The sequence below is a fragment of the Tachyglossus aculeatus genome, chromosome 2, assembly GCF_015852505.1.
Source record: "Tachyglossus aculeatus isolate mTacAcu1 chromosome 2, mTacAcu1.pri, whole genome shotgun sequence".
Lineage (NCBI taxonomy): Eukaryota > Metazoa > Chordata > Mammalia > Monotremata > Tachyglossidae > Tachyglossus > Tachyglossus aculeatus.
The window spans coordinates 50,308,528-50,336,223 of NC_052067.1; the positions used below are offsets into that span (position 1 = coordinate 50,308,528).

Consider the following 27,696-nt stretch of genomic DNA (forward strand, 5'->3'; position numbering starts at 1 on the left):
TGCTGAACCCAAAAGACAAGTCTTTATTTTAGACTTTGAAAAACAACCTGATTGCTTCTTTTAGCAACAAGTCGTCATTTTTACCTTACAAAAAATGAGCATTTACAGTGCATTCTTCAAAGCATTTTCCCTTCAACAGGAAATTTGAACTATCGAATATCAACATTAAATATAAAAAAAAGGTCTCCGTTTTGACGACAGAGGATGTTATCAACCAAAAATCCCGCCGAGTGACAAAAGAATCCATTCATACTTCAGGTCCTTCTCCTCCAGGAACCAGCTGCAAAGTAGAAAAAAATAGTGAGGTCAAAAGTACAGCACACTTCCAATGGGAAAATTCAAATGGATCTTAACAACTGAACATTATTTCAACCTCCTTAAAGCTTTATATGGAATATTAATAAACAGAAGGAAGAGCTTAGTTTAAAATTAAAAAAAAATACTATTCTAAACGGTTTGCCCCAAAATGGTTTGTAGAGTCAGTGACATTTTAAAAGCAGAAGAGACGACATAGTTATTTATTGAACTTCTACTAGTTATATTGTACCATTTTTTGGCATTCACTGGCTTGACAGAAGGAAAAGAGACACACTGAGCAATTTTTCACCGATGGACTGGATTTTAATGTAAATCTAAATGTTACATTTTAAAGTATTTTTCAATACTTTAGCCAACCAACTTCAGCTGAAGAACTGTAAAAATATAACATCTCAGAGCTTTTCAGCTCTCCTTTAAGTAAATGACATACCTAATTGAGGGATGGACTTGGGAGATACCCAAAACAAAACAAGCTGTTTATCAATTGAAAGTACTTGAGCACTTAGTCACCGAGATGGTTTCTAGAAAATAACTTGAGCAGGGCTCATTATCTAATAATACATAATATAATGCGATTATATTAGTGGATAAAGCATGGGCCGGGCGGACAGAGGACCGGAGTTCTAATCCTGACTCTGCCACTTGTCTGCTGTGTGACCTTCACTGTGCCTCAGCTACGTCATCTGTAAAATAAGACTGTGAACCCCGTGTGGGGATATGGTCTGTGTCTGATCTGCTTAGCTTCTACCCACCCCAGCGCTCAATACAGTAACTGGCACATTGTAAGCACTTAAATACCACTTTTTTAAAAAGAACAAGCAGGTTATTTATCTTGTAAAAATACCTTCCTTTCCCACTAACCACCCTCTGGTTTAAACCGATATTACCGCATAGTCTAATACATAGTAGACCCACTACCGCATAGATCTACTAACATTTGTCATAAAATCACACTTTTTTTTTAAAAGAAAAACCACGTTTTCTTTTAAAGAAAAAAAACTCAACCCTTCTTCACTCACCACTTTAGGGCCCGTTGACCTACTGATAATAGGCATGCCTAAGGGGATGGGAGGAAACCTTAATATAGATTTATCAACAGAATATATCTTGCAGAGGTAGAAAGTTTGCCTTATTGCTCATTGTTTGGTGCAATTTTCCGCTTGCCAGAAAACTTGAAGAATCAGTACTCCGTGCTGGCAGAAGGAAGAGCAGATTTACTCCGCATGGGCTCCGGTCCCAGAAAAGCCAAGCAAACCTCCTCTCCCTCCTTGTCACGCCTATCTCCTTCTCTTGTTCCCCACGACAGCACAAGTATCTGCCTTCTAAAACCCAGTCGCACCCCAAACCAAAAAGTGGGCATAGAAAGAAAAAACAGGAGATCTGGGTTCCAATCCTGCCTCTGCCTCTTGCCTGCTGTGCGACCTTGACTAAATCACTTCCCCCTCTGGGCTTCAGTTCCCTAATCTGTCAGATGGAGATAAAATGCTTGTTTTCTCTTCCTCTTATCCTGTGAGCCCCACAGGCTCGGGTACCCCGGCCCTTTAGCACAATGCTTGTTTGGCAGGGAGTAAGGGCTGTTATTATTTAATTGCAGACCCTGATGTACCTTCAAAGCTCCAAACTTCCTCTGCTCACACAGGGCACTTTATAACAGTAAATAATTTAGGTCAGCACCCATCCTGATCGATCGATTTATTTACTGTTCATTAATGACGTACTGCGGGCAGAGAACTGTCCTAAGTGCTTGGGAGAGTACGACACAATAGAGTTGGTAGACGCGTTCCCCGCCCACGACAAGCTGACAGTCTAGGGCGACAACTTGGAAGAGTAAGCAGCAAAGTATCAAAAGCAGGAAATGTGCCTTACCATCGTTATGTTATTTCCATTCAGCAAAATCTGATCTAACTTGGTGATTCTTCTTCCTTCTGGTGTGATCTCACTGAATGAGCACATTAAAAACCGAATAAACAGATCTGTAAGGGTATATTTTCGAGAACCAACTTTGGAGAGACACTTATGTTTTCTACCCAAGATAGAAAAATCTGAATAAGCAACCTGCCTACAAATAAAAGGCAGGGGAACAGATACACTGTCATTAGCATGTGCAAGCAAATTGCCAAATGAAAAACACTAGCACCTTAGAACTCCAGACTAGAAAGCGCTAGGTATTTCTTATTTCTTCTACCAAAACTGTTTTGTTGAAAAGGCCAGGAAAATTGGATGTTACCAGAGGTAGGCAGACTTATATGGAATTAAGTCCCAGCTCCCTCCCCGTCCTGTGTGACCTCAGGCAAATCACTTACCCTCTCTGGGCCCCGATTTCCTCAGCTGTAACATAGCTACTTCGGATACTTACTAACTTTAAAAGGGTGTTGTGATGACTAAAAGGAGAGATACTGCTGATGGGAAAGCACTTGGGGATAAAAAGAAAGCACTAAAAAATTCAAGAGACTGTCATCATTTTCCACTCCTTCCAGCTGGAAGGCTTTTGTTCCCAATCCCAATATCTGACTTTTCTCAGAGGCCACAATTTGGAATTCACCTCACACTGTTAGCACAAACCTCTATTTCCAACAGACCATTCCACATGCTAATACTGATTATTTAGCAAAATCTCTCTACAGTGAATACGAAGGAACAAATTGGGGGCCCTATCATACAGGAGTTCTTTCAGAGGGCTTCTATGTACACTCAGTTCTCCCGAAATGCCAAGTTTTCACTGAGTTTTGGATGAAACGTGGTTCGGGAAGTACGGAACGTTTTTCCAACGTTTTCACATCCAGTTACAAAGACGACGACTTTGGGAGATGCTGGGAGAAATAACTGGGTGTACGCTGTTAATGAGTGTGTTCCTTAATATGGGATTCGTCCAGGACCCAATCCCGTGCTACAGAACTGTGATTATTAAGTCCACCGTGTTTCTAAAACCGGGGCAAAATTTCAGAATATTTAAGTTTGTACAGTTCATTAGACAGAGGCAACGGTCAACTTTGAGACTGTGAGCCCACTGTTGGGTAGGGACTGTCTCTATATGTTGCCAACTTGTACTTCCCAAGAGCTTAGTACAGTGCTCTGCACACAGTAAGCACTCAATAAATATGATTGATTGATTGAAAAATTTCACAATTACAGAATTCCTTGTCTACATCCCCATCCATTCAGAAATTCTACCTAATAAAAGCCTATGGGTTGAGTAAATTTAAGAATCAAAGCGTTTTAGAGTTCAAAGGTAATCAGTAATACAAGAGTTTTCCCGTTCACTGTAAAGAGCCTAAGAATCGCTGGTAAAATAGATGCAATCCGATACTCACAATTCAGTGACATCTTCTAATACCATGTCTGAAATCTGGTGTCAAGAGAACAAAACCAGAGAACTTCAAACCTCAAGTGAGTTCTACTTCGTTTCCTCTTCTGGGTTTCAATTACAAATAGATCTAATTTGCCAAACTATTAAAGTACTTTCAGACTTCAGGCTCCTATTCACCCCCACAAACGTGTTTGTCTCACCCGCTAGAGCGGAAGGGCCTTGTGATCCCGTTTTCATTCTGCATTTTCCAAGCGCCTAGTATGATGCACTGCGTCTAATAGGTGCTCGAGCGCTCTTACTACGGGAAGGGGAGGTCAAAAACGTTTAATGGCTCACGAACTCCGACACAACTCTTTCCAACCACAGCCTTCTAACTCTGCCAACTCACCGACACCCTCTGTTCCCCAAATTTAGAGCTCAACCCCTCTGACGACCTCCAATCTCTACATCCACCTCTCCCGGACTCCCGGCGGCCCTTCCCACCCTTCGACATGCACCCTCCACCAACCACCTAACCCTTTGTGGCTCTCACACCTCCAACTCCTAGATGAAGGGCGGCTTCCTCTGCTCCTGCACGTGAGCTGCTGAACGCGGCTGACAGAAATCCTGGCTCCGGGATGCGTCCTCCTACTACAGATCGGCTCTGCCGCGCTTGAACTTGTCTGTTTTCTCTGCTTGACCATTCTACGGTGGTCGAAGACCGCCCTCAATGACCCCCCTCCCAAGCCCCCACCAACTTTCACCAACCTTCAATTCTCTCCTGGAGCCCCCAAAACTAACCACCTCCGCCCCTGATGACTTCCCAACTACTCGGTTGGAAAAATTTTACCCAGCTATTTCTCTTCCTCATGGGCCTCTGACTCTATCCCGCTCCCACCTCCTAAAATCACTTGCTCCCACTCTCCTCCCCACCTGCCATTTTCATTCATTCAATTGTACTTATTGAGCACTTCCTGTGTGCAGAGCGCTGTACTAAGCGCTTGGGAAGTACAAGTTGGCAACACATAGAGACGGTCCCTACCCAACAGTGGGCTTACAGTCTAGAAGGGGGAGACAGAACAAAACAAAACAAAATAAACAGAATATGTACAAATAAAATAAATAGAGTAATAAATACATACAAACATATATACATATATACCGGTGCTGTGGGGAGGGGAAGGAGGGAAGGCGGGGGGATAAATATGTAATAAATATATATTATATACAGGTACTGTGGGGAGGGGAAGGAGATAAGGCGGGGAGATAAATATGTAATATATATATATACATGCATATATATACAGGTGCTGTGGGGAGGGGAAGGAGGTAAGGCGGGAGGATAAATTTGTAATAAATATATTCATTCATTCAATTGTATTTATTGAGCACTTACTGTATGCAAAGCACTGTACTAAGCGCTTGGGAAGTACAAGTTGGCAACACATAGAGATGGTCCCTACCCAACAGTGGGCTTACAGTCTAGAAGGGGGAGACAGAACAAAACAAAACAAAATAAATAGAATAAATATGTACAAATAAAACAGAGTAATAAATACTTACAAACATATATACATATATACCGGTGCTGTGGGGAGGGGAAGGAGGGAAGGCGGGGGGATAAATATGTAATAAATATATATTATATACAGGTACTGTGGGGAAGGGAAGGAGGTAAGGCGGGGAGATAAATATGTAATATATATATATATATTCATGCATATATATACAGGTGCTGTGGGGAGGGGAAGGAGGTAAGGCGGGGGATAAATATGTAATAAATATATTCATTCATTCATTCAATTGTATTTATTGAGCACTTACTGTGTGCAGAGCACTGTGCTAAGCGCTTGGGAAGTACAAGTTGGCAACACAAAGAGACGGTCCCTACCCTTAACTTCTCTGTGCCTCAGTTTCCTCATCTGTACCTACCCCTCCTTCCTTCTACTTAAGGCTTGGAGGCCCAAGTGGGTCGGGGACTGTGTCCGACCCGATAATCTTGTATCCGCTACGGGGTTTGGCATATAGCCAATACTTCAACACTTTCAGGAATGTACAGTTTAATAAACATCAATTCTATTAGTAAATACTTTCGTCTGTCTCCCCCGCGCTAAAGTGAACGCTCCCTACGGCCAGGGAATACGACAGTTCTTGGTTTTATATTTTCCGAGCTCTTGGTAGAGTGAATCGCACCTAGTGGGTGCTCAATACATAGTATCCCTGCTATTGTTAGGTGGGACACCCCGAAAGATAACCAGTTCCACTCCGTTTCTTGTTGCCCCGTTAGAGCCAGGATTCTGGGGTGGATGGACTGGAGCCTGACCCAATAACGTCATTACCCACTGTTGGGTACGGACCGTCTCTATATGTTGCCAACTTGTACTTCCCAAGTGCTTGGTACAGTGCTCTGCACACAGTAAGCGCTCAATAAATACGATTGAATGAATTAATAAATGGTTGATTGGTTTCAGAACAAAGTCAGTTTGCCTACCTAAAATCTCTGAAATATTACTCTATTACTCTAGGAATATTAAAATATTACTCTATTTTACTTGTACATGTTTACTATTCTATTTATTTTATTTTGTTGGTATGTTTTATCATCTGTATCCCCCTTCTAGACTGTGAGCCCGCTGTTGGGTAGGGACCGGCTCTACATGTTGCCAACTTGTCCTTCCCAAGTGCTTAGTACAGTGCTCTGCACACAGTAAGCACTCAATACGATTGAATGAATGAATAAATGGTTGATTGGTTTAAGAACAATAAAAATAAATTTAAAAAGCGCTATGCTTTTAAACAAATAAAAAAAGAACAAAGTCAGTTTGCCCTATTTTTACCTAAAATCTCTGAAATATTACTCCGTTACTCTATTATTACTCTAGTAATATTATAATATTACTCTTTTACTTGTACGTTTACTATTCTATTTATTTTATTTTGTTAGTATGTTCTGTCGTCTGTCTCCCCCTTCTAGACTGTGAGCCCGCTGTTGGGTAGGGACCGGCTCTACATGTTGCCAACTTGTACTTCCCAAGCGCTTAATACAGCGCTCTTCACACAGTAAGCGCTCAATAAATACGATTGAATGAATGAATGAATGATTGATTGGTTTCAGAACAAAGTCAGTTTGCCTATTTTTACCTAAAAATCTCTGTAATACTACTCTATTACTCTATTAATATTACTCTAGTAATATTAAAATATTACTCTATTTTACCTGTACATGTTTACTATTCTATTTATTTTATTTTGTTGGCATGTTTTGTCGTCTGTCTCCCCCTTCTAGACTGTGAGCCCGCTGTTGGGTAGGGACCGGCTCTACATGTTGCCAACTTGTCCTTCCCAAGCGCTTAGTACAGTGCTCTGCACACAGTAAGCGCTCAATAAATACGATCGAACGAATGAATTACCTATTTTCTTTCATTCGTATTTATTGGGCGCTTCCTGTGTGCAGGGCACTGTACTAAGCGCTTGGGAGAGTACCCAATATACAAAGGAGGTATTCTTCAATCTTTCTTTCCTAAAACACCCCAATACACTTACTCTCAGGGGACTGACTGCCTTTCCTACTTCGTTTTTCCCGAACGGCCCCCAAGTACTGGCAGGAACGTCAGACGCGTCGCTCTTGAAAAGGATACTGACAAAGTCATCAAATCCCAGCAACGTGCCCACGATCTCCTTATCGCTCTTCATCACAATGTGAATGCGCGATCCTATACATTTGTCCACGAGCTCTGCAGATGGAAATAAAAAAAACAGAAAAGAAAGCAGAGACGTGGGAAAAGGTAGGTGTCCTGGGGGTGAGCAGGGTCCAAGCCCCCTGAGGTCGGGTGGTGGAGCGATGGCAACCGCCTCGCCGCCTATTAAGGGAAGCAGTGTGGTCTAGTGGATAGAGCACAGGCCTGGGATGCAGGAGGAGCCGGGTTCTAATCCCGGCTCCGCCACGGGTCTGCTGTGTGACCTTGGGCAAGTCATTTCACTTCAGCACTTAATACAGTGCCTGGCACACAGCGCGGGGTCTAAAAAACACCATCATTATTATCATTACCTTGTATCTACCCCGGCGCTTAGAACAGCGGTTGGCACATAGTAAGCGCTTAACAAATACCACTATTATTATTACCTTGTACCTTCCCTGGTGCAACAAATACCACTATTATTATTACCTTGTACCTTCCCCGGTGCTTAAAACAGTGCCTGGCACAAAGTAAGTGCTTAACAAATACCATCATTATTATTATTATTACCTTGTATCTACCCCAGTGCTTAGAACAGTGGTCGGGACATAGTAAGCGCTTGACAAACACCAGCGTCATTATTATTATTTAACTTCTCCGTGCCTCAGTTCCCTCATCTGTAAAATGGGGATTGAGACTGTGAGCTCCACATGGGACGGGGCCTGTGTCCAGCCCAATTTGCTTGTATTCACCCCAGCGCTTAGAACAGCGGTTGGCACATAGTAAGCGCTTAACAGATACCATTATTATTATTATTATTATTCCTCAGTTCCCTCACCTGTAAAATGGGGATGTAGACTGTGAGCCCCACGTGGGACAGCCTGATGACCTTGTATCTTCCCCAGTGCTTAGAACAGTGCTTGGCACATAGTAAGCGCTAGAACCAATACCAGTATTATTATTCGTCAGTCCCCTCACCTGTAAAATGGGGATGAAGCCTGTGAGCCCCATGTGGGACAACCTGATGACCTTGTATCTTCCCCGGTGCTTAGAACGGTGCTTGGCAAACAGTGAGAGCTAGAACCAATACCATTATTATTATGCCTCAGTTCCCTCATCTGTAAAGTGGGGATGAAGCTTGTGAGCCCCACATGGGACAACCTAATGATGTTGTATCTCGCCCAGCGCTTAGAACAGTGCTTGGCACACAGTGAGCACTAGAACAAATACCATTATTATTATTATTATTATTATGTCTCAGGTCTCTCACCTGTAAAATGAGCCCCACATGGGACAACCTGATGACCTCGTATCTCCCCCAGCACTCAGAACAGTGCTTAGCACACAGGGAGAGCTAGAACAAATACCATCATTATTATTATTATTATTATGTCTCAGTTCCCTCACCTGTAAAATGAGCCCCACGTGGGACAACTTGACGACCTCGTATCTCCCCCAGCACTCAGAACAGTGCTTGGCACACAGGGAGTGCTGGAACAAATACCATCATTATTATTATTATTATGTCTCAGTTCCCTCACCTGTAAAATGAGCCCCACGTGGGGCAACCTGATGACCTCGTATCTCCCCCGGCGCCTAGAACAGTGCTTGGCACACAGTGAGCTCTGGAACAAATACCATTACTGTTATTATTACTATTATGTCTCAGTTCCCTCACCTGTAAAATGGGCCTCACGTGGGACAACCTGATGACCTCGTATCTCCCCCAACGCTTAGAACAGTAAACGCTGGAACAGATACTATCATTATTATTATTATTATTATTATTGTTATTATTATGTCTCAGATCCCTCACCCGTAAAATGGGCCCCACGTGGGGCAACCTGATGACCTCATATCTCCCCAACGCTTAGAACAGTAAGCGCTGGAACAAATACCATTATTATTATTATGTCAGTTCCCTCACCCGTAAAATGGGCCCCACGTGGGGCAACCTGATGACCTCGTTTCTCCCCCAACGCTTAGAACGGTAAGCGCTGGAACAAATACCATCATTATTATTATTATTATTACTATATCCCAGTTCCCTCACCCGTAAAATGGGCCCTACGTGGGACAACCTGATGACCTCGTATCTCCCCCAACACTTAGAACAGTAAGCGCTGGAACAGATACCATTATTATTATTATTATTATTATTATTATTATTATGTCTCATCCCTCACCCGTAAAATGGGCCCCACGTGGGACAACCTGATGACCTCGTATCTCCCCCAACGCTTAGAACAGTAAGCGCTGGAATACTATTATTATTATTATTATTATTATTATTATGTCTCAATTCCCTCACCTGTAAAATGGGCCCCACGTGGGGCAACCTGATGACCTTGTATCTCCCCCAACGCTTAGAACAGTAAGCGATGGAACAAATACCATCATTACTATTATTATTACTATGTCTCAGTTCCCTCACCCGTAAAATGGGCCCCACGTGGGACAACCTGATGACCTCGTATATCCCCCAAAGCTTAGAACAGTAAGCGCTGGAACAAATACCATCATTATTATTATTATTACTATGTCTCAGTTCCCTCACCCGTAAAATGGGCCCCACGTGGGGCAACCTGATGACCTCGTATCTCCCCCAATGCTTAGAACGGTAAGCGCTGGAACAAATACCATCATTATTATTATTATTATTATTATATCTCAGTTCCCTCACCCGTAAAATGGGCCCTACGTGGGACAACCTGATGACCTCGTATCTCCCCCAACGCTTAGAACAGTAAGCGCTGGAACAGATACCACTATTATTATTATTATTATTATTATTATTATTTCTCATCCCTCACCCGTAAAATGGGCCCCACGTGGGACAACCTGATGACCTCGTATCTCCCCCAACGCTTAGAACAGTAAGCGCTGGAATACTATTATTATTATTATTATTATTATGTCTCAATTCCCTCACCTGTAAAATGGGCCCCTCGTGGGACAACCTGATGACCTCGTATCTCCCCCAACGCTTACAACGCTAAGCGCTGGAACAAATACCATTATTATTATTATTATTACCATGTCTCAGTTCCCTCACCCGTAAAATGAGCCCCACGTGGGACAACCTGACAACCTCGTATCTCCCCCAACACTTAGAACAGTAAGCGCTGGAACAAATACCATTATTATTATTATTATGTCTCAGATCCCTCACCCGTAAAATGGGCCTCACGTGGGGCAACCTGATGACCTCGTATCTCCCCCAACGCTTAGAATAGTAAGCACTGGAACAAATACCATCATTATTATTATTATTACTATTATGTCTCAGTTCCCTCACCCGTAAAATGGGCCCCACGTGGGACAACCTGATGACCTTGTATCTCCCCCAACGCTTAGAACAGTAAGCGCTGGAACAAATACTATTATTATTATTATTATGTCTCAATTCCCTCACCCGTAAAATGGGCCCCACGTGGGGCAACCTGATGACCTCGCATCTCCCCCAACGCTTAGAACAGTAAGCGCTGGAACAAATACCATCTTTATTATTATTATTATGATTATGTCTCAGTTCCCTCACCCGTAAAATGGGCTCCACGTGGGACAACCTGATGATCTCATATCTCCCCCAACGCTAAGAACAGTAAGCGCTGGAACAGATACCATTATTATTATTATTATTATTATTATTATTGTTATTATTATGTCTCAGATTCCTCACCCGTAAAATGGGCCCCACGTGGGACAACCTGATGACTTTGTATCTCCCCCAACGCTTAGAACAGTGAGCACTGGAACAAATACCATCATTATTATCATTATTATTACTATGTCTCAGTTCCCTCACCCGTAAAATGGGCCCCATGTGGGACAACCTGATGACCTCGTATCTCCCCCAATGCTTAGAACAGTAAGCGCTGGAACAAATACCATCATTACTATTATTATTATTATTATTATGTCTCAGTTCCCTCACCCGTAAAATGGGCCCCACGTGGGACAACCTGATGACCTCGTATCTCCCCCAACACTTAGAACAGTAAGCGCTGGAACAGATACCAGTATTATTATTGTTATTATTATTATTATTATGTCTCAGATCCCTCACCCGTAAAATGGGCCCCACGTGGGGCAACCTGATGACCTCGTATCTCCCCCAACGCTTAGAACAGTAAGCGCTGGAACAAATACCATTATTATTATTATGTCAGTTCCCTCACCTGTAAAATGGGCCCCACGTGGGGCAACCTGATGACCTCGTATCTCCCCCAACGCTTAGAACAGTAAGCGCTGGAATAAATACATTATTATTATTATTGTCTCAGTTCCCTCACCCGTAAAATGGGCCCCACGTGGGGCTACCTCGTATCTCCCCCAACACTTAGAACAGTAAGCGCTGGAACAGATACCATTATTATTATTATTATTATACGTCTCAGATCCCTCACCCGTAAAATGGGCCCCACGTGGGGCAACCTGATGACCTCATATCTCCCCCAACGCTTAGAACAGTAAGCCCTGGAACAAATACCATTATTATTATTATTATTATTATGTCAGTTCCCTCACCTGTAAAATGGGCCCCACGTGGGGCAACCTGATGACCTCGTATCTCCCCCAACGCTTAGAACAGTAAGCGCTGGAACAGATACCATTATTATCATTATTATTATTATTATTATTATTATTATTATATGTCTCAGTTCCCTCACCCGTAAAATGGGCCCCACGTGGGACCTGATGACCTCATATCTCCCCCAACGCTTAGAACAGTAAGCGCTGGAACGGATACCATTATTATTATTATATGATTATTATTATTATTATTATTACGTCTCAGTTCCCTCACCCGTAAAATGGGCCCCACGTGGGGCAACCTGATGACCTCATATCTCCCCCAGCGCTTAGAACAGTGCTTGGCACACAGTGAGCTCTAGAACAAATACCATTACTGTTATTATTACTATTATGTCTCAGTTCCCTCACCTGTAAAATGGGCCCCTCGTGGGACAACCTGATGACCTTGTATCTCCCCCAACGCTTAGAACAGTAAGCACTGGAACAGATACCACCATTATTATTATTATTATTATATGTCTCAGATCCCTCACCCGCAAAATGGGCCCCACGTGGGGCAACCTGATGACCTTGTATCTCCCCCAACGCTTAGAACAGTAAGCGATGGAACAAATACCATCATTATTATTATTATTATATGTCTCAGTTCCCTCACCCGTAACGTGGGGCAACCTCGTATCTCCCCCAACACTTAGAACAGTAAGCGCTGGAACAGATACTATTATTGTTATTATTATGATAATTATTCTATGTCTCAGATCCCTCACCCGTAAAATGGGCCCCACGTGGGGCAACCTGATGACCTCATATCTCCCCCAACGCTTAGAACAGTAAGCGATGGAACAAATACCATCATTATTATTATTATTACTATGTCTCAGTTCCCTCACCCGTAAAATGGGCCCCACGTGGGGCAACCTGATGACCTCGTATCTCCCCCAACGCTTAGGACAGTAGGCGCTGGAGCGAATACCACCCTCCTCATCATCCCCACCATCATTATTACGATTATTAATCCCAACTTGAGAGAGGAGGGACCTGAGGCCTAGAGGACTGGCCCAGGGGGCCACAACAGGGGGGGGGCGGGCGGGATTCGAACCCGGGGCCTGTGACTCCCGAGGCCGGGCTCTTTCCACTGGGCCACACTGCTTCTTCTTCTGGTTGTCCTCGTGGTCACCATGGTGACCGAGGTGGGGGGAGGGGGGGGCCTTACCGAGCGGGAGGAGCTGGGAGGGGTTGGTGGTGGCGTTGGCCGCCATTTCGCGGGCCGCGCAGGCGCAGACCGGAGCAATCGATGCCGGCGCCGCGGCGCCCCCTCCCGGCCGCGCCCCGCCCCGCCAGGCAGCGCCAATCGACGCCCGAGCGCGCGACCTCCCTCAGGCCCCAACCACCTCCTCCTCCTCCAGAGGCCTAGTCGGGACGAAGGTTGGGGCGGGGGGGAAGCGCTCGCTAGCTGCTGTTCCAGTAATAATAATATTATTATTATTTTTTTTATTATCTGAATAATAATATTGACGGCTTTTGTGAAGCGCTTACTAAGCTCTGGATAATAATAATAATAATAATGAGGGTATTTGTGAGGCGATTAGTAGGTGCCAAACACCGTTCTAAGCTCTAAATAATAATATTTATGGTATCAGTGAAGCGCTTACTAAGCTCTGGATAATAATGATAATAATGAGGGTATTGGTGAGGCGATTACTAGGTGCCAAACACCGTTCTAAGCTCTAAATAATAATATTTATGGTATTAGTGAAGTGCTTACTAAGCTCTGGATAATAATAATGATAATGAGGGTATTTGTGAGGCGATTACTAGGCGCCAAACACCGTTCTAAGCTCTAAATAATACTATTTATAGTATTAGTGAAGCGCTTACTAAGCTCTGGATAATAATAATAATACTAATGAGGGTATTTGTGAGGCGATTACTAGGCGCCAAACACTGTTCTAAGCTCGAAATAATAATATCGACGGCATTTGTGAAGCGCTTACTAAGCTCTGGATAACAACAACAATAATGAGGGTATTTGTGAGGCGATTACTAGGTGCCAAACACTGTACTGAGCTCTGAATAATAATATTTATGGTATTAGTGAAGCGCTTACTAAGCTCTGGATAATAATACTAATAATGAGGGTATTTGTGAGGCGATTACTAGGTGCCAAACACCGTTCTAAGCTCTAAATAATAATATTTATGGTATTAGTGAAGCGCTTACTAAGCTCTGGATAATAATAATAATAACAAGGGTATTTGTGAGGCGATTACTAGGCGCCAAACACTGTTCTAAGCTCTAAATAATAATATTTATGGTATTAGTGAAGCGCTTACTAAGCTCTGGATAATAACAACAATAATGAGGGTATTTGTGAGGCGATTACTAGGTGCCAAACACCGTTCTCAGCTCTAAATAATAATATTTATGGTATTCGTGAAGCACTTACTAAGCTCTGGATAATAATGATAATAATGAGGGTATTTGTTAGGCAATTACTAGGTGCCAAACACCGTTCTAAGCTCTAAATAATAATATTTATGGTATTAGTGAAGCGCTTACTAAGCTCTGGATAATAATGATAATAATGAGGGTATTTGTGAGGCGATTACTAGGTGCCAAACACCATTCTAAGCTCTAAATAATAATATTTGTGGTATTAGTGAAGCGCTTACTAAGCTCTGGATAATAAAGATAATAATGAGGGTATTTGTGAGGCGATTACTAGGTGCCAAACACAGTTCTAAGCTCTAAATAATAATATTTATGGTATTAGTGAAGCGCTTACTAAGCTCTGGATAATAATGATAATAATGAGGGTATTTGTGAGGCGATTACTAGGTGCCAAACACCGTTCTAAGCTCTAAATAATAATATTTGTGGTATTAGTGAAGCGCTTACTAAGCTCTGGATAATAAAGATAATAATGAGGGTATTTGTGAGGCGATTACTAGGTGCCAAACACCGTTCTAAGCTCTAAATAATAATATTTATGGTATTAGTGAAGCGCTTACTAAGCTCTGGATAATAATGATAATAATGAGGGTATTTGTGAGGCGATTACGAGGTGCCAAACACTGTTCTAAGCTCTAAATAATAATATTTATGGTATTAGTGAAGCACTTACTAAGCTCTGGATAATAATAATAATAATAATGAGGGTATTTGTGAGGCGATTACTAGGCGCCAAACACTGTTCTAAGCTCTGAATAATAATAATATGGCATTAGTGAAGCGCTTACTAAGCTCTGGATAATAAGAATAATGAGGGTATTTGTAAAGTGCTTACTAGGAGTTCTGGATAATAATAAAGGTGAAAAATCATTCAAACATTGCCTACTCGTAAGAAGACACCTGCAAATGAGTCCAACGTATTGAACGCTTGCAAATAATAATGATGGTATTTGTGAAGCGCTTAATAAGCTCTGGATAATAATGAGGGTATTTGTGAGGCGATTACTAGGTGCCAAACACCGTTCTAACCTCTAAATAATAATATTTATGGTATTAGTGAAGCGCTTACTAAGCTCTGGATAATAATGATAATAATGAGGGTATTTGTGAGGCGATTACTAGGTGCCAAACACTGTCCTAAGTTCTAAATAATAATATTTATGGTATTAGTGAAGCACTTACTAAGCTCTGGATAATAATACTAATAATGAGGGTATTTGTGAGGCGATTACTAGGTGCCAAACACTGTTCTAAGCTCTGAATAATAATATGGTATTAGTGAAGCGCTTGCTAAGCTCTGGATAATAATGAGGGTATTTGTGAAGCGCTTACTAGGTGCTCTGAATAATAAAGGTGAAAAATCATTCAAAAATTGCCTACTTATAAGAAGAAACCTGCAAATGAGTCAAATGTATCGAACGTTTACAAATAATAATAATGATGGTATTAGTGAAGCGCCTACTAAGCTCCGGATAATGATGAGGGTATTTGTGAAGCGCTTACTGGGTGCTCTGGATAATAATCAAGGTGAAAACTCATTCAAAAATTGAATACTCGGAAGAAGAAACCTGCAAATGACTCCAACGTATTGAACTCTTGCAAATAATAATAATGATGTTATTAGCGAAGCGCTTATTAGGTGCCAAACACTGTTTGAAGCTCTAAATAATAATATCTACGGTATTTGTGAAGTGCTTACTAAGCTCTGGATAATAATAACAATAATGAGGATATTTGTGAGGCGATTACTAGGTGCCAAACACTGTACAGAGCTCTGAATAATAATATGGTATTAGTGAAGCGCTTACTAAGCTCTGGATAATAAGAATAATGAGGGTATTTGTAAAGCGCTTACTAGGTGTTCTGGATAACAATAAAGGTGAAAAATCATTCAAACATTGCCTACTCATAAGAAGACACCTGCAAATGAGTCCAACATATTGAACGCTTGCAAATAATAATAATGATGGTATTTGTGAAGCGCTTACTAAGCTCTGGATAATAATGATAATAATGAGGGTATTTGTGAGGCGATTACTAGGTGCCAAACACTGTTCTAAGCTCTAAATAATAATATTGATGGCATTTGTGAAGCGCTTACTAAGCTCTGAATAATAATAATAATAATGAGGGTATTTGTGAGGCGATTACTAGGTGCCAAACACCGTTCTAAGCTCTAAATAATAATATCTATGCTATTAGTGAAGCACTTACTAAGCTCTGGATAATAATAACAATAATGAGGGTATTTGTGAGGCGATTACTAGGCACCAAACACTGTACTGAGCTCTGAATAATAATATGGTATTAGTGAAGCGCTTCCTAAGCTCTGGATAATAATGAGGGTATTTGTAAAGCGCTTACTAGGTGTTGTGGATAATAATAAAGGTGAAAAATCATTCAAATATTGCCTACTCGTAAGAAGGCACCTGCAAATGAGTCCAACGTATTGAACGCTTGCAAATAATAATAATGATGGTATTTGTGAAGCGCTTACTAAGCTCTGGATAATAATGATAATAATGAGGGTATTTGTGAGGCGATTACTAGGTGCCAAACACCATTCTAAGCTCTAAATAATAATATTTATGGTATTAGTAAAGCGCTTACTAAGCTCTGGATAATAATAACAATAATGAGGGTATTTGTGAGGCGATTACTAGGTGCCAAACACTGTACTGAGCTCTGAATAATAATATAGTATTAGTAAAGCACTTACTAAGTTCTGAATAATAAGAATAATGAGGGTATTTGTAAAGCGCTTACTAGCTGTTCTTGATAATAATAAAGGTGAAAAATCATTCAAACCTTGCCTACTCCTAAGAAGACACCTGCAAATGAGTCCAACGTATTGAACGCTTGCAAATAATAATAATGATGGTATGTGTGAAGCGCTTACTAAGCTCTGGATAATAATGATAATAATGAGTGTATTTGTGAGGCTATTACTAGGTGCCAAACACCGTTCTAAGCTCTAAATAATAATATTTATGGTATTAGTGAAGCGCTTACTAAGCTCTGAATAATAATAATGAGGGTATTTGTGAGGCGATTATTAGGTGCCAAACACTGTGCTAAGCCCTGAATAATAATATGGTATTAGTGAAGCGCTTACTAGGTGCTCTGGATAATAATCAAGGTGAAAACTTATTCACACATTGCCTACTCGTAAGAAGAAACCTGCAAATGAGTCCAACATATTGAATGCTTGCAAATACTAATAATGATGGTATTAGTGAAGCGCTTACTAGGTGCCAAGCGCTGTTCAAAGCTCTGAATAATAATATCTACGGTATTTGTGAAGCGCTTACTAAGCTCTGAATAATAACAATGAGGGTATTTGTAAAGCGCTTACTAGGTGCCCTGGATAACAATAAAGGTGAAAAATCATTCAAAAATTGCCTACTTGTAAGAAGAAACCTGCAAATGAGTCAAACTTATTGAACGCTTGCAAATAATAATAATAATGGTATTAGCGAAGTGCCTACTAAGCTCTGGATAATAATAATGAGGGTATTTGTGAAGTGCTTACTAGGTGCTCTGGGTAATAATAAACGTGAAAAATCATTCAAACACTGCCTACTCATAAGAAGAAACCTGCAAATGAGTCAAACTTATTGAACACTTGCAAATAATAATAATGATGGTATTAGCGAAGCGCTTACTAGGTGCCAAACACTGTTCGAAGCTCTGGATAATAATAATGATGGTATTTGTTAAGTGCTTACTAGGTGCCAAGCATTGTTCGAAGCTCTGGATAATATTTATGGTATTTGTGAAGCGCTTACTAAGCTCTGGATAATAGTAATGAGGGAATTTGTGAAACGCTTACTAGGTGCTCTGGATAATAATCATAATAAAGGTGAAAAATCATTCAAACATTGCCTACTCATAAGAAACCTGCAAATGAGTCAAATGTATTGAACACTTGAAAATAATAATAATGATGGTATTTGTCAAGCGCTTACTAGGTGCCACGTGCTGTTCGAAGCTCTGAATAATAATATTTATGGTATTTATGAAGCGCCTACTAAGCTCTGGATAATAATAATGATGGTATTTGTTAAGTGCTTACTAGGTGCCAAGCATTGTTTGAAGCTCTGGATAATATTTATGGTATTTGTGACGCGCTTACTAAGCTCTGGGTAATAGTAATGAGGGTATTTGTGAAACGCTTACTAGGTGCTCTGGATAATAATCATAATAAAGGTGAAAAATCATTCAAAGATTGCCTACTCGTAAGAAGAAACCTGCAAATAAGTCCAACGTATTGAACGCTTGCAAAAATAATAATGATGGTATTAGCGCCAAAATTAGCATTAGGTGCCAAACACTGTTCGAAGCTCTGAATAATAATAATTATGGTATTTGTGAAGCGCTTACGAAGCTCTGGATAATAATAGTGAGGGTATTTGTGAAGCGCTTATTAGGTGCTCTGGATAATAATCATAATAAAGGTAAAAAATAATTCAAAAATTGCCTACTCATAAGAAGAAACCTGCAAATGAGTCAAACGTATTGAGCACTTGCAAATAATAATAATGATGGTATTAGCGAAGCGCTTACTAAGCTCTGGATAATAATAATGAGGGTATTTGTGAAGCGCTTACTAAGCTCTGGATAATAGTAATGAGGGTATTTGTGAAGCGCTTACTGGTGCTCTGGATAATAATCATAATAAAGGTGAAAAATCATTCAAAAATCGCATATTCTTAAGAAGAAACCTGCAAATGAGTCAAACTTATTGAACGCTTACAAATAATAATAACGATGGTATTTGTCAAGTGCTTACTAGTTGCCAAACACTGTTCTAAGCTCTGAATAATAAAATTTATGGTATTCGTTAAGCACCTACTAAGCTCTGGAAAATAATAATGATTGTATTTGTAAAGTGCTTACTAGGTGCCAAGCACTGTTTGAAACTCTGGATAATAATATTTATGGTATTTGTGAAGCGCTTACTAAGCTCTGGATAATAATAATGATGGTATTTGTTAAGTGCTTACTAGGTGCCAAGCACTGTTCGAAGTTCTGGATAATAATAATAGAGGTAAAAAATCATTAAAAAATTGCATACTCGTAAGAAACCTGCTAATGAGTCCAACTTACTGAATGCTTACAAATAATAATAATATTGGTATTTGTGAAGCGCTTACTAGGTGCCAAGCACTGTTCGAAGCTCTGGATAATACTAATAGAGGTAAAAAATCATTAAAAAATTGCACACTCGTAAGAAACCTGCAAATGAGTCAAACTGATTGAATGCTTACAAATAATAATAATGATGGTATTTGTGAAGTGCTTACTAGGTACCAAGCACTGTTCGAAGCTCTGAATAATAATGAGGTAAAAAATCATTAAAAAATTTCAAACTCGTACGAAGAAACCTGCAAGTAAGTCAAACATATTGAACACTTACAAATAATAATAATTTCCAGGCCAAGCACTGCTCCTAGTAAGCACCAACTTACTAGGTGCCAAGCACTGTTCTAAGCTCTGGATAATAATAATGATGGTATTTGTTAAGCGCTTGCTATGTGCCAAGCACTGTTCTAAGCCCTGAATAATAATAATGATGGTATTTGTGAAGCGCTTACTAGGTGCCAAGCACTGTTCTAAGCTCTGGATGATAATAATAAAGGTATTTGTTAAGCGCTTACTATTTGCCCAGCACTGTTTAAGCACTGGGGAAGACACAAGGTCATCAGGTTGTCCCACGTGGGGCTCACAGGCTTCATCCCCCTTTCACAGATTAGATAACGAAGGCCCAGAGAAGTGAAGTGGCTTGCCCCAGGTCATCCAGCGGACAATTGGCGGAGGCAGGATTAGAACCCAGGACCTCTGATTCCCAAGCCCAGGCTCTTGCCACTGAGCCACGCTGCTTCTCGGATCACAGATCTGTCTGATCCTGGTTTGGGGTTCATTCATTCATTCAGTCATATTCATCGCGTGCTTACTGTGTGCAGAACACTGGACTAAGCGCTTGGAAAGGACAACTCAGCAATAAAGAGAGACAATCCCTGCCCACAACGGGCTCACAGTCTAGAAGGAGGGGGACAGGCATCAAAACAAGTCAACGGGCATCAATAGAATCAATATAAATAAATAGAATAATATACATATATGTATGTATATATATGTATACACATCAAAACAAGTAAGCAGGCATTAATATAAATAGAATTATAGGTATATACACAACTTGGGAGGGGAGGTAGAGCAAATGGAGTGTGTCGGGGCGATGGAGAGGGGAGGGGGAGCTGAGGAAGCGCTTAGTACAGTGCTCTGCACACAGTAAGCGCTCAATAAATACGATTGATGATGATGAGGAAAAGGGGGGCTTAGTCTGGTAAGGCCTCACGGAGGAGGTGGGCTTTCAGTAGGGCTTTGAAGGTGGGGGGGGGGGGGGGGGGAGTGTGATGGTTTGGCGAATTTGAGGAGGGAGAGCATTCCAGGCCAGAGGTAGGATGAGGGCCAGGGGTCGATGGCGGGACAAGCAAGAACGAGGCACAGTCCCTTAATGGTATTTTGTTAGTAATAATAATAATAATAATAATGGTATTTGTTAAGCGCTTACTCTGTGCCAAGCATTGTTCTAAGCACTGGGGTAGATACAAGGTAATCAGGTTGTCCCACGTGGGGCTCACAGTCTTAATCCCCCTTTTACAGATGGGGTAACTGAGGCACAGAGCAGTTAAGTGACTTGCCCAAAGCCACACAGCTGACAAGTGGCGGAGCCGGGATTAGAAGCCACAACCTCTGCCTCCCAAGCCTGGGCTCTTTCCACTAAGCCACGCTGCTTCTCTGTTCCCTGCCCACAGTGAGCTTACAGTCTAGAGGGGGAGACAGACATTAATACAGATAAATAAACGGTAGATATGTACGTAAGTGCTGTGGGGCTAAAATACAGGAGATGGGGACACAGTGAGCAAGCTGGTTCTAGAGGAGCAAAGGGGCAAGGAGGTCAGCAAAGAAGCTGATGCAGTAGTCAAGATGTGAGAGGATAAGTACTTGGATTAACGTACATATCTATTCTATTTATTTTATTTTGTTAATATGTTTGGTTTTGTTCTCTGTCTCCCCCTTCTAGACTGTGAGCCCACTGTTGGGTAGGGACCGTCTCTATATGTTGCCAACTTGTACTTCCCAAGCGCTTAGTACAGTGCTCTGCGCACAGAAAGCGCTCAATAAATACGATTGATTGATTGATTGATTGAAGGAAAGGTTTGGAGGGCTAGAAAAAAGCAGATTTCAGCGATGTTGTGAAGGTTGAACCAACAGGATTTATGTGCCAGGTTGAGTGACAGAGTTGAGTTGAGGATTTCGCCAAGGTTGTGGGCCTACAAGACAGGAAGGATGGGGGTGCCGTCTACAGTGACGGGAAAGTCCGGGGGAGGACAGAGTTTGGATGGGAAGATGGGGAGTTCTGTTTTGGACATGTTAAGTTTGAGGTGTCGGTGGGATACACAGGTAGAGATGCCCCGAAGGCAAGAGGCAATGTGAGATGGCAGTGAAGGAGAGAGGCCAGGGCTGGAGAAGGGGGGTGAGAGGGGAAGAAGATTTACGGAAGGAATGAACCATCTGAAACAGCTAGTATAGGCAATGGCCACAGGAGTCAAAGATAGAGTTTACAAAGATAATGTTGTTGGGCGGAAAAGAGGAAAAGAGTTAAAGCAGATGAGGAGCAATTGCGGATAAAAAAAAGAGCAGAGGAATTGTACTGTGGAGGTGATTCAGGGCTGTGGGCTAGTGGTTCGAGATCAGCTGAGGGACAGGTTAGTGAAGGAGTTGAGTTCAGTGCAGAGGGCCGAAATGTACTTTCCAAGTGCTTAGTACAGTGCTCTGCACCCAGTAAGCGCTCAATAAATACGATTGAATGACTGAGGGTGGTGTTGATGTAACAGTCTGCGCATCAAGAGGTTGGGTATAGAAAGCAAATGGGGCATGATGACTTTAGAAAATTGGAGGGGGCCGAAAGGACAGAGGTCTCTGTGAGAGAACGGGACAGATTTTCAGTCAGTTGATCGTATTTACTCAGCACTTACTGTGTGCAGAGTACTGAACTAAGCCCTTGGGAGAGTACAATATAATCGAACACAGAATGATATTTTCAGGGAGTAGGTGTGTGGGAGAGAAGGGTGGTGAGGTAAAACCCAGGGGGAAAAGATATCTGGAAAATATACATTCGCTTTGGAATGTATCCTCTGAAGCAGGAAAGGGCGGAGGGTTTGGTAAACATTAGGTGCGGCAGCAATGACAAAGGGCACAATCAATCAATCAATCAATCAATCGTATTTATTGAGCGCTTACTGTGTGCAGAGCACTGTACTAAGCGCTTGGGAAGTCCAAGTTGGCAACATCTAGAGACGGTCCCTACCCAACAGTGGGCTCACAGTCTAAAAGGGGGAGACAGACAACAAAACCAAACATACTGACAAAGTAAAATAAATGGAATAGATATGTATAAGTAAAAAAAGTAAATAGAGTAATAAATACGTACAAACATATATACATATAACAAAACATATTAACAAAATAAAATAGAATAAATATGTACAAATAAAATATTGAAAAGTCTCTGCCTATCCTGCCGTCTGTAGTGAGGTGGGAGAGCGCTCAGGGCCTTGCAGGGAGGTGCCAGGCCATGGATCTGCAGCAGGTTGGCCAGCTGGGCCCCAGTTGAGACTGTCCATGCCCTTTGGGCTCTGTATCCCCCTGCTGCATCAGGGCTGACTCAACCAAGGGCAACGCTTATAGATTCACGGCAGGTTTTTATCTTCGCCTGAAAATAGCAGCCTTTCAGCCCTAGGGAACAAAAATCTGTCCCAGGGACGCTTCGGTGCAGGTGTCAGAGGAATAGGATCCAATCTGGCAGGGGTTATCCCAGCCCAACGCAGTAGGAGAGAAACTACAATGGCCTCCATCTTGTGTGAAGTGGTTAAGAAGACCCTGGGACAGTGTCTTAGAGCTCTCTCCATCCCCATTTTATAGTAACGTAGTGTATATAGTAAACTGTATACATGTATGTATACAGTACGTATTATCTGTAGTACCTCTGGGGTGTATGTTAAGCACTTACTATGTGCAAAGCCACACACCTTGTGACTGTGTGGGAGAGAAGGCAGGTGAGGTAAAAGGGAAAAGGATGCCTGGAATGTAAATGTTTAGTTTCGAATGTATCTTTTGAAGGAGAAGAGGGTGGGTGTGGATATGAATTGTCCTTTCCAGGCGCTAAGTACACAGTGAGTGCTCAATAAATACGACTGAAGGAAGGAATCCTATATAAACAGATCAGGCCGCAGTCCCTGTCCCGATCTAAACGGGAGGTATTTTATCCTCATTTTAAATATGAGGAAATGGAGACACAGTTAAGTGACTTGCCCAAACTCCCACGGCAACAACTGGCAGAAATGGGATTAGAATCCAAGTTTCCTGACTGCCATTCCCAGGTGCTTTCCATTAGACCGTGCTGCTTCTCATACCGCGAATCATACCATGTGAGAAATTACAAATAATGATGACTTTGCCACAGGAGCATGGCTTAGTGAACAGAGCCCGGACCTGGGACTCAGAAGGACCTGGGTTCTAATCCCGGCTCCGCCACGTGTCTGCTGTGTGACCTTGGGCAAGTCACTTCACTTCTCTGGACCTCAGTTCCCTCCTCTGTAAAACGGGGATTAAGAATGTGAGCCCCATGTGGGACAGGGACTGTGACCAACCTGATTAACTTGTATCTATCTCACTGTTTAGAACAGTGCGTGGCACATAGTAAGTGGTTAACAAGTGCCGTTGTTATTATTATCATTATTATGAATAATAATGATACTAATTATTATTAGGGGCAAATGCTGGCTAACCTCATCAAAAGTTGGCCTAGGAGAAAATGCTGGGCCTAGGAGTCAGAGGATCTGGGTTCTAATTCCAGCTCTGCCATGTGTCTGCTGTGTGACCTTGGGCAAGTCCCTTCACTTCTCTGTACTTCACCTGTAAAACGGGGATTGAGACTGTGAGCCCCATGTGGGCCATGGGCTGTGTCCAACCTGATGTCTTGTATCTACCCCAGCGCTCAGTACAGTGCCGGGTACAGAGTAAACGATTTTTAAATTCCATTAAAAAATAAAATAATTCAGAAAAAAGATGGAGTCGTCTGGGGGCTCGAGGTCTCGCCACCCCGCCACCTCTCCTCACCTTCCACTGTGGTCCTTGCCGTCCTTGCCTCTCAGAAGGTTGGACAGTGGGAAAAACGGAGACGGGACTCCTAAATGTTGACACTGTTGGAGACTTGGCTGTTACTGGGCTCTGCGTGAGAAGAGGAGCGAAATGAGCGGCCTCATTGGTTTAGTTGCTTGCTGGTTGTTTCCGTATGTGTGCGAGCTCTTTGTGGTAAGAGACTGTTTTCAGTGAACAGTCCTTACTATTCCCAAGTGCTTAGTACAGGGCTAGACATACTCTGGACACAACCTATCTAAATGAATTACAATATAATCAACAAATCGCAGGTAATAAATAAATTGTAGGAGACAGGGAGGTCAGCAAGGAGTCATAGGCAGGACTCGAGATGGGATGGGATAATGCTGGAATAAGCATAACAGCAGTAGCTTGAAGCGGGGGAGTTGCAGCACATAGCACATGACACATTTACAGCTAGAACAGATCAGCAAGCCCCAGGCACCCTGCCCTAAATTAAAACCAGCCCTTCCTTCCTGTCGACTCTAAGCCCCCGGGGCTCACCACGGAGAGATACGGACCAGGCTGACAGTCTGGAGGAATACATTGGGAGTTAATAATAATAATGATGGCATTTATTAAGCGCTTACTATGTGCAAAGTACTGTTCTAAGTGCTGGGGAGGTTGCAAGGTGATCAGGTTGTCCTTTAAGGGGCTCACAGTCAATCCCCATTTTACAGATGAGGGAACTGAGGCACAGAGAAGTGAAGTGACTTGCCCAAAGTCACACAGCTGACAACTGGTGGAGCCGGGATTTGAACCCATGACGTCTGACTCCAAATTCCGGGCTCTTTCCACTGAGCCACGGAGTTCTCTTTTGTACGTTTCTATCTTCCTTTCTTTCTATGGTTCCCCTCCTACTTAGACTAGAAGATGGAAGATGGAAGATCCAGGAGGGACATTGTGTACCTATGTCGGTGTTCAGTACAGTGAAGCAGCATGGCCTAGTGGAAAGAGCGCAGGCCTGGGAGCCAGAGGATGTGGGTTCTAAACCCGGCTCTGCCACGTGTCCGCTGTGCGCCCTGGGGCAAGCTACTTCACTTCTCTGTGCCTTAGTTACCTCATCTTTAAAAATGGGGATTAAGACTGCGAGCCCCACGTGCTATCCCGGCTCCAACAATTGTCAGCTGTGTGGCTTTGGGCAAGTCACTTAACTTCTCTGTGCCTCAGTTCCCTCATCTGTAAAATGAGGATTGACTGTGAGCCCCCTGTGGGACAACCTGATCACCTTGTATCCTCCCCAGTGCTTAGAACAGTGCTTTGCAATCAATCAATCAATCATATTTATTGAGCACTTACTGTGTGCAGAGCACTGTACTAAGCGCTTGGGAAGTACAAGTTGGCAACATATAGAGACAGTCCCTACCCAACAGTGGGCTCACGGTCTAGATAGTAAGCGCTTAATAAATGCCATCATTATTATTATTACCCCATGCTTAGTATAGTGCTCGGCACATAGTAAACACTTGACTAATTCCACTATTATTATTATTATTATTATAGTGTTTTCTGCATAATAAGCCCTTAACAAATTCCTTAACAATTATATCAATGACAGCAAAGGTCCAGACTCAACAGCAAGCCTTTTAAAAAAATTAGCATTCAGGATCAAAACATGTCACATACCCCCTAAAATCCCCAATCGACCCTACCCTAGGGCATTAAATATTTTCTCGGTAATATTCCTCGTTCACTCTAGGAACAAGGAAGACCCCAGCAGTGATGGTCATCATCTTTGCTGTTAATCAAAGGTGATTCACGAGGTCCCGTTTTCCTTCCCTCTGATCTTCCAAGTTGCCCCAACAACTCCACAGCCACCAATCAATCCATCAATTGTATTTATGGAGCCCTTACTCTGTGCAGAGCCATTGTTCATTTGTATTTATTGAGCGCTTACTGCATGCAGAGCACTGTAATAAGCGCTTGGGAGAGTACAATCCACAATAAACAGACTCATTCCCTGCCCACAGTGAGCTTACAGGCTAGAGGGGGTCTTGTTTTGTCTTATGCCGTTAAGTCGCCTTCGATCCAAGGCGATCCCATGGACACATCTCTCCCAGAACGCCCCACCTCCTTCTGCAATCCTTCCGGTAGTGTATCCATACCAGTTTTCTTGGTAAAAAATACGGAAGTGATTTACCATTGCTTCCTTCTGCACGGTAAACTCGAGTCTCCGCCCTCGACTCTCTCCCATGCTGCTGCTGCCCAGCACAGGTGAGTTTTGACTTGTAGCACTCACTGAAAAATAAAACAACAAAACAAGTGAGTAGGTAAGCACGGGTGAGGCTTTTTATGAGTATACCCATGGACGGCTGACACTTCCATATTTCTGTGACCTGACAGGCAGGCCATCAGTTTGGCCAGTTATTTTTCAGGATTCCTGCTGCGGCTATCCAATTAGCAAGGTCACACCAGTTGGTTTTTTGGGTCAGAAACCTTAATCTCTAAGAAGAAAGAAAAGAACCACGGGTGGGGCAGAGTGAGGGTCTGATCACCTCCACGTCAAACAGAAACTCCTTACCATCAGCTTTAAAGCCCTCAATCACCTTGCCCCCTCCTACCTTACCACTCTGCTCTCCTTCTACAACCGAGCCTACTCACTTTGGTCCTCTAACGCCAACGTACTCACTGAACATCGAGTCTATTTTGCCGCCGACCTCTCGCTCGCATCCTGCCTCTGCTCTGGAACACCCTCCCTCTTCATATCTCACGGATGATCACTCTCCCCACCTTCAAATTTTTATTGAAAGAACGCCTCCTCCAAGAGGTCCTTCCGACTAGGCCTCATTTCCTCTTCTTCTCCCACTCCCTTCCGTGACGCCCTTGCACTTGGGATTTGCGCCTTTTATTCACCCCTCCCTCAGCCCCACAGCACTTAGGTACATATCCACAATTTATTTTTATTAACGTCTGCCCCCTCCTCTAGGCTATAAGCTCATTGTGGGCAGGGAACACGCCTACTAATTCTGTTATACCGTACTCCCCCAATCTCCAAGTACAGTATTCTGCACATGGTAAATGCTCAATAAATACCATTAATCGAGTAACCCCAAAAAGGTGCCGAGGGTCTGCATAAGTTTCCAAGCCGTGGTACCTGAATTCTTAGTTTTCGCACACGGCTGTCTCAAACCTCACCGATCCCTGGTCTCCATAAGACGTGATAATGTCTTAGCAAGGCTGAAAAGATCCAAATGTCTT

General features: G+C 42.5%; 1 protein-coding gene across 2 annotated transcripts; it reads right to left on the reverse strand.

Moving 5' to 3' along the window:
- Positions 1-26,669, reverse strand: LSM5 (LSM5 homolog, U6 small nuclear RNA and mRNA degradation associated). Of its 2 annotated transcripts, XM_038770002.1 has the most exons (6): positions 26,639-26,669; positions 24,460-24,570; positions 7,243-7,338; positions 3,630-3,657; positions 2,185-2,257; positions 1-280 (listed from the first exon to the last, which is right to left on the reverse strand). In XM_038770002.1, the coding sequence occupies exons 3-6, from the start codon at positions 7,295-7,297 to the stop codon at positions 248-250; spliced, it is 189 nt and encodes a 62-aa protein (XP_038625930.1). In that variant the 5' UTR covers positions 7,298-7,338; positions 24,460-24,570; positions 26,639-26,669; the 3' UTR covers positions 1-247. The 2 variants fall into 2 exon arrangements, with proteins under 2 accessions (XP_038625930.1, XP_038625921.1); XM_038769993.1 differs by lacking the exons at positions 24,460-24,570; positions 26,639-26,669 and adding an exon at positions 13,034-13,090.
- Positions 26,670-27,696: the final 1,027 nt, after the last annotated feature.